The 13,460-nt window shown below is 43.9% G+C and overlaps 1 protein-coding gene across 1 annotated transcript in view; it reads right to left on the bottom strand.

Annotated features, from left to right (window-relative positions):
• PDE8A (phosphodiesterase 8A) overlaps positions 1–13,182 on the bottom strand; it is a 124,125-nt gene extending 110,943 nt beyond the window's left edge. Inside the window, exon 1 of the mRNA XM_042474406.1 lies at positions 12,014–13,182. Within this exon, the coding sequence (XP_042330340.1) occupies positions 12,014–12,274 (261 nt within the window). The 5' untranslated portion in view covers positions 12,275–13,182. The remainder of the gene's footprint in view (positions 1–12,013) is intronic.
• Positions 13,183–13,460: the final 278 nt, after the last annotated feature.

Below are 13,460 nucleotides of genomic sequence, written 5' to 3'. Positions count from 1 at the left end.
CAGCCCTTACTTGGAGAATTGCAGTCTCAATCTCACTTGCAAATGCTCTGGCAAAATATGCTATATGCCATCCTTTGGCCATCTTGTAAAGAAATGTTTACTTCATTTCAATAAGGTGGGGGAAGACCTCTGTGCCACAGTCAACCAAAAATGCAATAAAAAGCAGCCACCTCTTCTAGCAAAACATCTTGCCCTCCGAGTGAGGCAACAGTAACAAATGGAGAAAATTTAGAACATCTCCTTGTGGGAAGCCAAATCTTTGTGCAAGAGGATTGACGTCACTGGAAACGGGAGGGAAAGGGCAAGGAGGGTTCAGAGCAACCACTCTAGACAGCAAAGCAATGCACAGTAAAGAAAAGGATGAATAGATTGTGTGGAAATAGAAAACATGTCTGAGAATGCGCTGCGGAAAGAGAGTCTCTGTCCCAAAGTTTCAACGAAGAGCTTTGGCAGTTCAGTGGAACAAATCCTGAGGTACCAACACACAAACTGCCATAGGTTTTCTATTCAATAATTTTTTTAGTTTTTTTTTTTATTATTTTGTGTATCTGCAGTAATTTGAACAAGGAAAAAAATTCCTAGGCTCAGGGCTTATCCCATTAACAAATAAACCAGTTTACCTCTTCTGGCTTGAATTCAGGATCCGGGATGCTCCCAGATGTTATCATACCTAAATTGCCACCTATCTATCTGGAATGCTGCCACCTGGATGCATCCCGGGTCGAAGCCTTGCTTAGCCGGCCAATTTTTGAAGTCGGAAGCTCCACAATTTTGAAAAAGTGCTAAGCGACACAGCTTTTTGGCATTTTTGTAGCATGGCACATGTAAGCACCGCACTGCCAGAATGCTGTGATGTCAGTCGTGAGACTTCCCGGTGGCATGGAGGCATATACTGCCTGAACGCCACACACCCCACGCCACCAGGAGACCAGCGCTTACTACTTATCTCTTTCAGTCCTAAGTAAATAAGCAAATTTAGTTGTGTAGCATAAGCCATTACAAAAAAAGACATCAAGTAAAACACAAAAATCAGACACATTTCAAAAATACTACATTGCATCACAAAGCTAAAATCATCCAAAGACATTATTCTTATAGGCTGAAATCAAACTAAATAAATACAAAAATCAGATACATTACAGATACATTGCATAACTACACAAAGCTAAACTCATCCAAAAATTCTCATAGGCTTGAATTTATCCTAAAATCTAACTGTCATCCTTACAGAATTTCTGTAAGGAGGCTCAAAGGTATATCACAGATACAACACATGAGAGAACCGTATATTAAGAACTAGTGGGGTGCAGTTGGACCTTTGTATCCATGAGGGATCGGTTCATGACACCCCCCACACACACACATAGATACAAAAAAAAACATGGGACCTCAAGTCCCATGCTCTCAAATGGTGGCATGGTGGGCATGAAGCCACACTAGTGGTACAGCACCATTGGGAACAACAGGGCTTGCCATCCACGGATGCTCAGATTAGTAGATGGCAGGCCCACAGATGGTGATGTCCCATTGTACAGTCGTTCGGTGGTTAGACGAAGACTGTGAAGACCAGGCTTCACTTCCTTGCTCAGCCACGAAAACCCTTTGGGGCAATCATGGGTAAGTCATACTCCCTGCCTCAGAAGAGGGCAATGATAAACTCACTCTGAACAAATCTTTCCAAGAAAACTATGGGATGCATTTGCCTTAGGGCCACCATAAGTCAGAAACAATTTGAAGGACACAACATCATCAACAACAACAACCCACATGATCCGTTGGAAGGAGGCTTATCCTACAGTGAGGGGAAGAGGAGCCCACTTGCTCAGACCAGAGACCACTGTCAGAGATAACAATTATACATTCCTGTTATTAAAGTAGTCAGGATGTTCCAATCCAGTTTCAAGTACTTATTTTACCATGAAAGCTTATGGACAAATACAGTCATCATCCAATCAATCACCTTAGCTCACAGGAGGGCAACTTATGGCATTGCAGATATTATTGAACTGTAACTCTCAATGTTCATTCCCCATGGGTTCAGCTGACTAGACTGATAAATACTGCAATCCATAATGCCTAGATGGCTATCATCTTCTCATCCCTGTCTTAACTGCTCTCCTGCTCATTTTGCTATCTTATTCTAGTGTTCAGCTAATCTCTCACACTGAAATTAGCTCTGTGCTTCTGTGTATGCATGTGCCTTCAAGTCACCTGTTGCCTTACGGGAACCCAATGAATTTTTCATAGGTATTTCTTAAGCAAGGAACACTTAGTGATGGTTTACCAGTTCTGTCCTCTGAAATATAGCCTGCAGCACCTGTTATGCGTTGGCAGTCTCCCACCCAAGTATTAACCAGGGTTAACCCTGAAGATTATCGCACTGCGTTCTGAGAACGTTCTCATCACGTGATGAGAACGGAACGCATTTGAGAATACCGCACGTATGTGTTCCAATCGGGTTCTCAGAACGCTTAAATGTGTTCCAAATGTGTTCCAGGAGGGAACAGATTTGAATGTGTTCTGAATGTGTTCCCAGAGAGCTGAAACGTGATGAAAACGTTCCAAGAGAAGTGTGTGCGGTATTCTTATCCGTTCTCAAATCCGTTCCCTCATTCCTCCGTCTCCTGATTGGCTGAAAGAATGACAGGCAGGGAGGGAGGCAGGCAGGCGAGCGACTGCAGTGAGGGAAGGTGTGTGTGTGTGAGGGGGGAAAGAAGGAGGGAGGGAAGGGAGGAAAAAGGGAAGAAAGGTGGGACAAGGAAGAGAAGAGGAAAGCAGGGAAAGAGAGGGAAAGGAGAGACCAGAGCAGAGAGCAAGAGGAGAGGGTCTGGCTGCTTCTCCGGGGGTCTCTAGTGTCATGTCCAGTGGGGCTCCTGTGCTGTCACAATGCAGGAGGCAGGGATGCCCAGGACCTTCTCCTCCTTCCCTCCAGGAGGGAACCCACAAAAGCTCCTCTGTTTGGAGCACCACAGAAAAGCAAGCAAACAACTCCCAGAATTCCATAGCAAAGAGCCAGACAAGAGTTAAAGCGGGGAGGGAAGCTCACAACCTGAAGGCACACATTACATGCACACACACAGGAGCAAAAGGGTGTCAAGGATGCCAAAAGGGGGGGGAAATGGGATGACAGCAGAGGACTCTTCTTTTCTAACCGGTTTAAAGAGCTGCTATGGCTGCCGGGGCTCTGCTCTTGGTCCAGTCCCCTCCCTTTCCCTCCGCTTGAAGGGACCTCCGTGGAGCTCCCTTAATGCCCAGGCTGCCAAGGAGGGGACTCTGCCCTTGGCCCATCAAGTTACATAGGTTTTATCCTATTTTCTTCAAACATATGCCAGCATATGAAGCCCCAGCGTTTTATAGGGGCTTGCCTTCTTTCCCTCCCAAGAGAATCTTCGGAGAGAAGACTTCTCAGTGAAGCTGAGAAGCACTCTCCCGGCCAGAGGCCCTAGGCTTACTGAAATCCCCCACCTCCCTTCCCCATAGAAATCAATCCAAAAACTGAGTTTAAAAGGAGCAGAGGAGAGCCCTTTGGGTCTGCATCTGGGAGAGATTTTAAACTCCGTTTTTGGATTCTTTCCTATGGGGAAAGAGGGGAGAGAGAGAGATGGCAGGACAACCCCATAGCCAAGCATCCTCTGCTCCCCCCAGATGAAGACCTATAGGGCTCAGTGCTCTTTAAGCTCCGTTTTTGGATTGATTCCTATGGGGAAAGAGGAGAGAGGGAGAGATGGCAGGACAACCCCATAGCCAAGCATCCTCTGCTCCCCCCAGATGAAGACCCATAGGGCTCACTGCTCTTTTAAAGCTCCGTTTTTGGATTGATTCCTATGGGGAAGGGAGGTGAGGGATTTCAGTAAGCCAAGCCTCCCTTTTCCCTTTTTCCTGGGGGCAGCGCCTCTCCCGAGCCGTCCAACCACTGAGTGGCGACGTCATCAGAAGACAGCCCACAAAACTTAATACAGCAAACCGTTCTGAGAACGGTTTCAAGAAAAAGGAATCGCAGTGCGGTAAACTGCCGTTCTGATCACGTTCTGATCACGTTTTGATTTCTAATGCGGTAATATCCGTTCCAGGAACGTTTTCATCACGTGATGATATGGAACGTTCTCAGAACGCAGTGCGATAATCTTCCCTGATTAGCTTCCAAGATGAGACAGATCTGGTACCTTTAGGGTATTTAGGCTTTAGTAGCTCTGTTCCTACTAGGAGCAAAAATGTACAATGTTTTAAACAAAGCCACAAACAAAATAGCAAGTTTATTGAGACTGCATATGAACATACCATCAGAACTGGTATTGTGACATGCCTTCAGACAGACTGCCATATACCAAGACGGAACATTATACTATCTATCCCAGTACTGTCTACTCTGGATTCTGCAGATCAACAGAGTTTCAGGTAGGACTCCTTCTCATCATATGGTTGACAGATCTTTTAATGAGTTTTGAACCCAGGTCCTTGTGCATAAAAAGCATATGACCTTCCATTCAGCTACATCCCCTTCTTCACTACTTTTTGAATAAAACTTACACATTTAGTTGTCAGGAGATTCACATACTGTTTCAACTATCAGCCTTACCCATCCCACATAGTTCAAGTAATCTATCCACCTTTAAAATATAGCTAAAATGTCAATTGTGCAATTAAACATTCATATGCTGCCTTATTTGTTTGTGTGTAATCCCAACACTAACCCAATTTCATAACAGCAATTTTTGAATTACAAGGAGGGGTTAATGCAGATGTGACACACACTAGCCAATCAGTGGTGTGTGCAGCTTGTTTCTGTTGTTGTAGCTGTGTGCCTTCAAGTCATATCTGACTTATGGCGACACTAAGGTGAAGATATGGGTCCAAAACAAACTGCAGAAATAATCCAGACTGCAACCACTTTAACTGTTCGCGCACTGAGCCACGACAGTTAAAGTGGTCTCAAACTGGATTGTTTCTGCAGCGTGTTTTGGACCACAGTTCCAATTAATTAACTATTGTGGCCCAGAATTTTTGTTTATGTGTTAAACATAGTGGTCATCACACTATCTTGTATGGAATTCCAAGTGTAGGTTTTCCATAGTGTATTTTTCAAGGCAGCACATCTCTGTGCATTAAAAAAAAAGCTTGACTAATAGATCATAACTAAGTATGTTACTCCATACTAGTCTTCACAGAAAAGAATAAAGAATAGCCCTTCTTAAAACAGTTAATGTTCTAGAAATAGCATTTAGAATAACTATATTTCAAGCAGAAATACATTTTTCTCACTTTTTATCTTTAGTCTCAAAGGTGCTACAAGATCTCTCTACATACTGATTCGACAGACTAACACAGCTACTGTATATCTTTGAATTTATCGCACAGTAGAGCTTTAAGAAAAAGGCTACATGAGACATATGCTCTGATAGCAAAGATATCATACATCATTCACAGTTTAACCAAGGATGGATTAGCTAATAACACACATATAACCACAAATACAGTATAAGCCTCAATGGCTATTTCATAATATTTATGTATTCCTGCTATTTTACAGCTATAGCTATTGAACAGGTCTTAATGCCAAATCTTGGTGATTTTATGAGTTACCAGGCCTAACTGCACTCCTTTATGTATGTTGCATGTATCAAAATCCAACCAAAGCCAGTAGGACAGCCACATGCATAAAATGTGCAAAGCACTCTAGTTCCTGGCATATTGAAAACTGAATAGTACTGTATCAGCATGTTTTGCTTATCAGACACGTTCTTCCAAAGCCTGGCATTTTATTCACATTTGTGCCGACTATAAAGATGAAAGGAAATACAGCATTCGGTCAACAGCATTCTGGTTTAAATTGTACCCTGGTACAGTGGGACACTATCAAGATTGGGCAGGCAGCTATCACACACACCTTCTACCTGCAACTACAGTGCAACCTGTTACTGCTGTAAATCTTTTGTATCAATCGTTAGGTCAAAGCATAGCATTTCTTTTACCACTACGAACCCTTGACTTAAGGGAAACAGCAACAGATAACTAACTCAGGTCAGAGTCAATAAAACTGCGTTAGAACAAGAGAACAGAGATCAGTCAAAGGTTGAAGAGGGTGGTGCTAGACATGTGGAGGTAAAGACTAGTGCTGTCCTCTAGTAATTTGCAGTGGAGGGAAAACATAAAGACAAAGGAGGAAATACATACAATTATATCATTTCTGCTTCAAAGGTGTTGCGCAGGTCAAAAAGCAACAACAATGGAGTAACATTCTGGAGGCCAACCCTGAAAATGCTTTCTATCTGAGGTCAACAAACTGAGCAGAGCTTACTGGTGAACCTACAAGAAGAGCCCACTTTAATGTCCACACATAGGAATACAGTGGTCCCTCCACATTTGCTGGAGTTAGGAGCACAGAATCCCCATGAAAGTGGGAAAACCATAAATAAATAAACAAACAAACAACTGGGATTTTTACCTGAGAGAACACCTCTCTAGGAATCTCTAGGTCCTCCAGCGCAAGTCAGCATCGGCCAGAAGTTGACCACAGAATTGCACTGGAAGACCTACCAAATGCCTAGAGAAGTGTTCTCTCTAGGACATCAAGTGTCTTCTGGCAGATGTTGACCAGATGTTGTCATGCTGGAGGATCTAGAGATTACAAGAGAGAACATATTACTCAAATTGTGAATAATCAAATCCACAACAGTCAAAGCCGCAAATATGGAGGGCTGACTGTAGTAACATCAAATCACTTCCAACAAAATCATTCCCCATAACATAAAAGGTTACAGGAGGAAGGGATGCACTTAATGTACAGCACACAATCCCAACTGAATATTGGGAACTGTGGACTTTGTCCCAGGGAACCTAATGGAATGTGGCCAGTTTATACCAACACACTCAGGTTGAACTGGTTATATCTGCTGCATATCTCCCTTTCCCCCCACCCCACCTTAGTGCCATTTAATCGTTTATTATATTGCTAATGATAAGGGATAAAACTTTTCTACACTTGTATAGATTTTTCTTTTTCTCTCTTTCTCTGAAAGGAAAATATTACCACAATATAAATGGAACATTTCTCTTCATTGCGTACCGAGTATTAACTTGTTTTATGGACCATAATATTTAAAATGAAAGAAATCCAACCCCTACCTCACTTTCAGGTTTAATTCATGAGTAAAAGCAATATTGTCTTTGGGAGAAAAAAGTGCACACACCTGCTTAGTCTTGTTGAAGGAGTCAAGTTCTAGAATACCAGGGCTGGGGACCCTTTGGCCCTCCAGATGCTGTTGGACTACATCTCCCATAATCCGAGGCTATTGACCATTCCAGTTTAGGGAGCTGAGAGGTAGAGTTGACAACTAGAAGGCCACAATAACGTCTAGAGGGTTACAGGCTGCCCATGCCCAAGATACAGATTCTGTGGTTGCAGAATCCATTCATTTAGGCTGCACTCTCATTCAGACCAAGGGTGGGAATCATGCTCCAGATGTTACTCAACTAGAGCTCCCAGCAGTTTTGAGGTTTGCATCCGATACCATTTGGCGGGTCAGGGTCATACAGTCTTGGAAAGCCAGTATCGTGTAGTAGTTTGAGCACTGGACTATAACTCAGGAGGCCAGGGTTGAATCCCAGCTCAGCCATGGAAATCTACTGGGTGATGCTGAATGAGTCACACTCTTTCAGCCTCAAAGGAAGGCAAAGACAAACCACCTGTGAACAAATCTTCCCAAGAAAGTCCATTAGGGTTGCTATAAGTCAAAAACAACTTGAAGGCACACAACAACACTACTACTACGACAACAACACAACCTTGGAAACTAAATAGGGTCAGCCCTGGTTGATAATGGTTAATCACAGAACCATAGTGTTGGAAGAAACCACGAGGGCCATCCAGTCCAATCCCCTGCTATGCAGGAACTCACAAGCAAAGCAGCCCTGACAGATGGCCATCCAGCCTCTGTTGAAAGACTTCTAGAGAAGGAGACTCCATCACCCTCCAAAGGAATGTATTCCACTGTCAAACAGCTCTTACTGTCAAGATGTTCTTTCTAATGTTCACATGGAATCTCTTTTCCTGTAGTTTGAATCCATTGCTCTGGGTCCTGTTCTCTGGAGCAGCAGAAAACAAGTAACAAGTTTAAATTATAGACACTTCAGCAGATTTTGGTTACTCTAGGCCACTCTAGTGAAGTTTGTTGTTGTGTGCCATTACACAAAGTGTTACTGATCTTATAGCAAGCCTCAGAACTATTTTATATCCTGTATTTAATAAACAAGATTAGGGGGAAAAATAAAATAGACTCTTGCTGTTTGCAACAACATCAGTCTTGGGCTACGTTTTGAATAAGGATGTTAGCATCCCTATCCAAAACATGGATGTGGCTGACATGCCTATGCCTATATTGAGCTATATAGGCATAGCTCAATTAACAAAGCCTCTGACGAAGAATCTCCTTTTAAAATAAAACAAAAGTAATGTCCTGCCTGTCCAGCCCTCCCTTTTCTTCATCCTCTTTCTAGCTGGAAAGTTTTTAGCACCATGGTAATTGGAAACACGAAGAAAGGCTGCAGGAACACAGATGTCAGGTTGGGGCAGCATGGCTGCAGTAAAAATGCAGTAAGACTTTGTTGTTGATGTTGCATGCTTTCAAGTTGTTTCTGACTTACGGCGACCCTAAGGCAAACCTATCATGGGGTTTTCTTGGCAAGATTTGTTCAGAGGAGGTTTGCCATTGCCTTCCTCTGAGGCTGAGAGAGTGTGACTTGCCCATGGTTACCCAGAGGGTTTTATGGCTCATCTGGGAATCGCACCCTGATCTCCAGAATCATAATCCAACACTGGAGCCACTACACTACACTGGCTCTCACAGTAAGGCTTAAGGTAGGGAAAAGTAGGATTGTTGCTATGTGTGCCGGCCTTACAGCAGAAAAGATGAATGGCCCCAGACGCAAGAATTGTGCAAGAATCAAGAATCTTGCATTTCAAGCATGAAATGCAAAAGGGGGAGGACAGATAATCATTCCCCTGTGTGTGTGTGTGTGTGTGTACACACTGATCTATGTATCACAAGAAAATCATAAAAAATAAAATAAAATAAAAAATATATTCTTTTTATCTAAGAGAACAAATCTTGAGGAATCTCCTGGTCCTCGAGTGCAATTCCATGGTCAACATCTGCCAAAGGCTGACCATAGAATCATGCTGTAGGACCTACAAATGCCTAGAGAAGTGTTTTCTCTAGGAACGTTTAGGTTCTCCAGCACAACTCTATGGTCAACGTCTGGCATAGTTGCGCCGAAGAGCCCAGAGGTTTCTAGAGACAACATATTAAGCAAAACCACAAAATCGCAAATGTCAAATCAAATAATCAAAGCTGCAAAAGTGAAAGCCACAAATGTGAGGGACCAACTGTAATGGGAACCTTCTCACACACTCCCCAACCTAACATACACAGCACAGGCTCAATGAAAACATTACACATATACCAATGAACTTACTGTTACAAGTAAAAGGCCCTCCCAAAAATATTCAAGTACTATATCCAGGACTCAGTATGTGCTCACCACCTCTTTTACTTGCTAGTTTGAATTCCAACCTTGCCTGAGCGTTGTACTCGATGATCTCTGGGTTCCCTTCAAGTTTCACAATTCTAAGGTCCAAAACACACTGCAGAAATAATCCAGCTTGAGACCACTTTAATAATAATAGTAATAATAATAATACCATTAGATAAAGAATTGGGGCGGTGGAGGGGACCTGTATTTGCCAGCCTTGAAACCAGGGTGAAGTATATAAATGAACCAAAAATCAACCATGGGTAATAAAATTCACCAAATGTTTTAAATGGTGCCATGCTTCATTTTCTTTTTCTACTAAGCGTGTGGTATAGCCCTGAATGGAAACAGTATAACCACGTAATACTTCAATCCTTTTTTTGGGTAAGATTTCCTTTGTCAACTTTCACTGGTTGCAGCTTTTTGGGTTGAGACCTTCACTCATTTGATAATGACATCCTCCATGTACAGTATTTGCTCAGAAAGCACACACCATCCTGGAGCATCTTACAAAAGGAGAGTGCAAAATGGGTTGCCATATAATTTGCTTTTCCCCCTCCCATATCCAGTGTATTTTTCACCTTCTACAAATTGGTTCGGAGGCATTCCCACTTTGCCATGTCTAGTAAATTTCCTTCCCTTTGGCCTTGCGCATTTGCAAACTTTATCCTCAAACTGGACAAGAACAAACCACAAACCCTCGCAGCAGCCCAGAGGACCAGGGCCCTTTGCGGGCAACCTATACGCAGCAAGCCACAGGCGCATTAATCCACCCAGTTTCTGCTCAGATGAGATTTTCAATGTAAACTGCTGCTTATACAAACAAAACTAAAATATAGACAAAATTTAGTAATCTCAAAAAGCTTGGTTGGGGCAAAATCACAGAGCTGTCCTGGCATTGCCAGCTGGGAGCTGACACAGGTCAGGACCCCTTCCTATACAAATGGCTAGTCAACAGGCCCAAAAGCAATCCAAGGTCCAAAACACACTGCAGAAATAATCCAGTTTGAGACCGCTTTCACTGCCCTGGCTCAGTGCTAGGGAATCCTGGGAACTCCAATGGAGTTTATCACACGGGTGGAATTTCTCTTAATTTCGAATGAAAAGAAAGTGGGGCCAGAACGCATTCACGTGAATTTGCAAGTTTAGCGAATTTACGTGAATTTGAATTGCGTTCGAACTGACTTCCCATTGCCTGAAAATAACATGCCATTGCCCGAAATTGCGTGAGATCACCTCTCACGCAATAACATGAAACCCCAGGATTGCGTTCGGACTGGCTTCCCATTGCCCGAAATTGCATGTGGTAGTCTATCACGCAATAACACTAAACCCCATGATTGCGTTTGGATTGCCATTGGATTATACTTCCAACTTCCCTTGTCTGATAATGTCCATTGAGCCTTCTCTGCCAGAGAGCCCTGGTCCCACAACAAACCACAATTCCCAGGATTCCCTAGCACTGAGCCAGGGCAGTGGAAGCTGTCTCAAACTGGATTATCTCTGCAGTGTGTGTTTTCTGGACCTGACTCAACAACAGAGCATAAGCAGAACCTCTCCCCCTTTCCCTCCCTTCAAAGGGAAAAGTGGTGAAAGAAGGGACTCCACAAAAAGAATAACCTGGAGGAAAAAGTAAATAAGACAATAAAATAAATAAATAAATAAATAGACAGATAGATAGATAGACCTGGAGGAAAAGATAGATAAATAAATAAATAAATCTGGAGAAATGAATAAATAAATAAGTAACTAGATCTGGAGGAAAAGATAGGTAAGCAAACAAACCTGAAGGAATGGGTAAATAAAATAAATAAACAAGAGGAACAGGCAAATAAGTAAATAAATGTGGAGGAAAAGGTAAATTAAATAAATAAATAAAGCTGGATGGAAAGATAAAATATATAAATAAATAAATAAACCTGGAGGGGGAAGTAAATAAATTAAATAAAAAAACAAACCCGGAGGAATAAACAAACAAACAAACAAACAAACCCAGAGGAAAAAATTCATAAATTGACAGAGAGACAGACAAAACTGGGGAAAAGATAATAAATAAATAAATCTGGATGAAAAGCTAAACAACAAACAAACTAACAAACCTGGAGAGAAAGGTCGATAGATAAATAAATGAACCTGGAGGAAAAGATAAAGAAAGAAAGAAAGAAAGAAACCTGGAGGGAAAGGTAGATAAATAAATAAATAAACCTGGAAGAAAAGAGAAAGGAAGGAAGGAAGGAAGGAAGGTGGAAGAAAAGCTAAATAAAGGATAGATAGATAGACAGATAGATAGATAGGAGGAGTAAAATTTCCCAGGCCAGTTCCTCCTTCCAGGTAAAAACAGAGCCCCAAACCAGGCAGTTTTTGAAAAGATCTCAACTCCCAGGAGGCCCCAACTCCCTGCCCTTCCTCAGCCTTGAGCCTAGGGGCAGTGACAGCGCGATGAAACCGGGATAGGTGCGCGATGTGGACGGAACCCCTGTCTTACCTTGGCCCTGTTGGTGCGAGGCTCTCCCTCCATCTTGTCCCGGGGCCCTCCTCCTCCTCCTCCTGCTGCTGCTGCCTTCTTGGCCGGCAGAGTCCTCCTGGCCTTGGAGGCGGAGGTGGAGGAGGAGGAGGACGCGGAGGCCTTGAGGCATAATCCCGGGGGCTGCGAGGAGTTCGAATCCTCCACTCCTGAGGCGGCGTCCTTGTTGCTGCGATAGACCACCCGGCTGTCCGAGATGTGGATGCTGGGGGCACAACCCATGGCCCCCAAAGGAGATCCCTCCAAAAGAAGCACACACTTGGGGGATCCTTTCCACCTCAAGAGATCCAGCGATCCACCCACATGGTCAGCTCTGATCCAGAAATGGGGCAGCAGCAGCAGCAGCCCCCCAAAACATCTTCTTGGAGGGTCCCATAGAAAAGAAGGGCTGTGTGTGTCCCTATGGATGTCTTTGCTTGTCCATCCCCTCCCCAAAGAGTCAGTCTTGCAAATGGGGCTCCACACAAGCTACTACTACAGGGTCCTCCTTGGTGTAAAGGAGGAGGAGGGCTTTCACCTGGGGGAGGCTGGAGGAAAGTGGGGGGAGAACCAACCTCCCCCCCCAAAAAAAAAAACCCAACAACAACAACCCTCCAGCCCCAGCCTTAAGAAGGAAAGGTCCCAGCCATACACTCCGCTTGGGCCATTTCTGCTCCGGGTTTGCAAAGGGGAGAAGGGCAAAGGCTGACCCAGCTCTGATCTGGTCCTAGTTTTGGTCCCAAGTCTGTTCTGGTCCCAATTCTGATCCCAATTCTATTCTGATCCAGTCTGGTCAAAAATCTGGTCCCAGTTCTGATCTGATCCCAATTCCAATCTGATCCCAGTCCTGTTCCCAAGTCTGGTACCAAATCTGATCCCAATTCTATTCTGATCCCAATTCCAATCTGATCCCAATTCTGGTTCCCAGTCCGGTCCCAGTTCTATTCTGATCCCGGGTCTGGTCCCAAGTCTAATCCCAGTTCTGATCTGGTCCTAAGTCTGGTCCCAATGCTGATCCCAATTCTATTCTGATCCCAGTTCTATTCTGACCCCAAGTCTGGACCCAGTTCTATTGAGATCCCAGGTCTGGTCCCAAGTCTGATCTCAATTCTATTCTGATCTCAGGTCTGGTCCCAAGTCTGGACCCAATTCTGTCTCCCCCCCCCCCCCCTACCCAGATTCCCCCCCCCCCCCCAAAAAAAAATAGGTCCCAAACTACCAAGCAGCCCCCCTCCAGGCCATCCTCACCGAGGGCCCTCCTTCCTGGGAGCCTCTTCTTCCTTCCTTCCTTTCTCTCCCTCCCTCTCTCCTTTCCTTCCTTCTCTTCCTTCCCTGCAGAGGACAACCTGGACGTGGGTCGTGGGCATTCACACGTTAGACCCAGCAAGAGGCCTCCCCTTCAGCTCCTTCCCTGGGCAGAGAAAGGGCA

Source organism: Sceloporus undulatus, chromosome 6, assembly GCF_019175285.1.
Source record: "Sceloporus undulatus isolate JIND9_A2432 ecotype Alabama chromosome 6, SceUnd_v1.1, whole genome shotgun sequence".
In the NCBI taxonomy this organism is placed as follows: domain Eukaryota; kingdom Metazoa; phylum Chordata; class Lepidosauria; order Squamata; family Phrynosomatidae; genus Sceloporus; species Sceloporus undulatus.
This window is presented reverse-complemented; position numbering and strand designations above follow the sequence as displayed.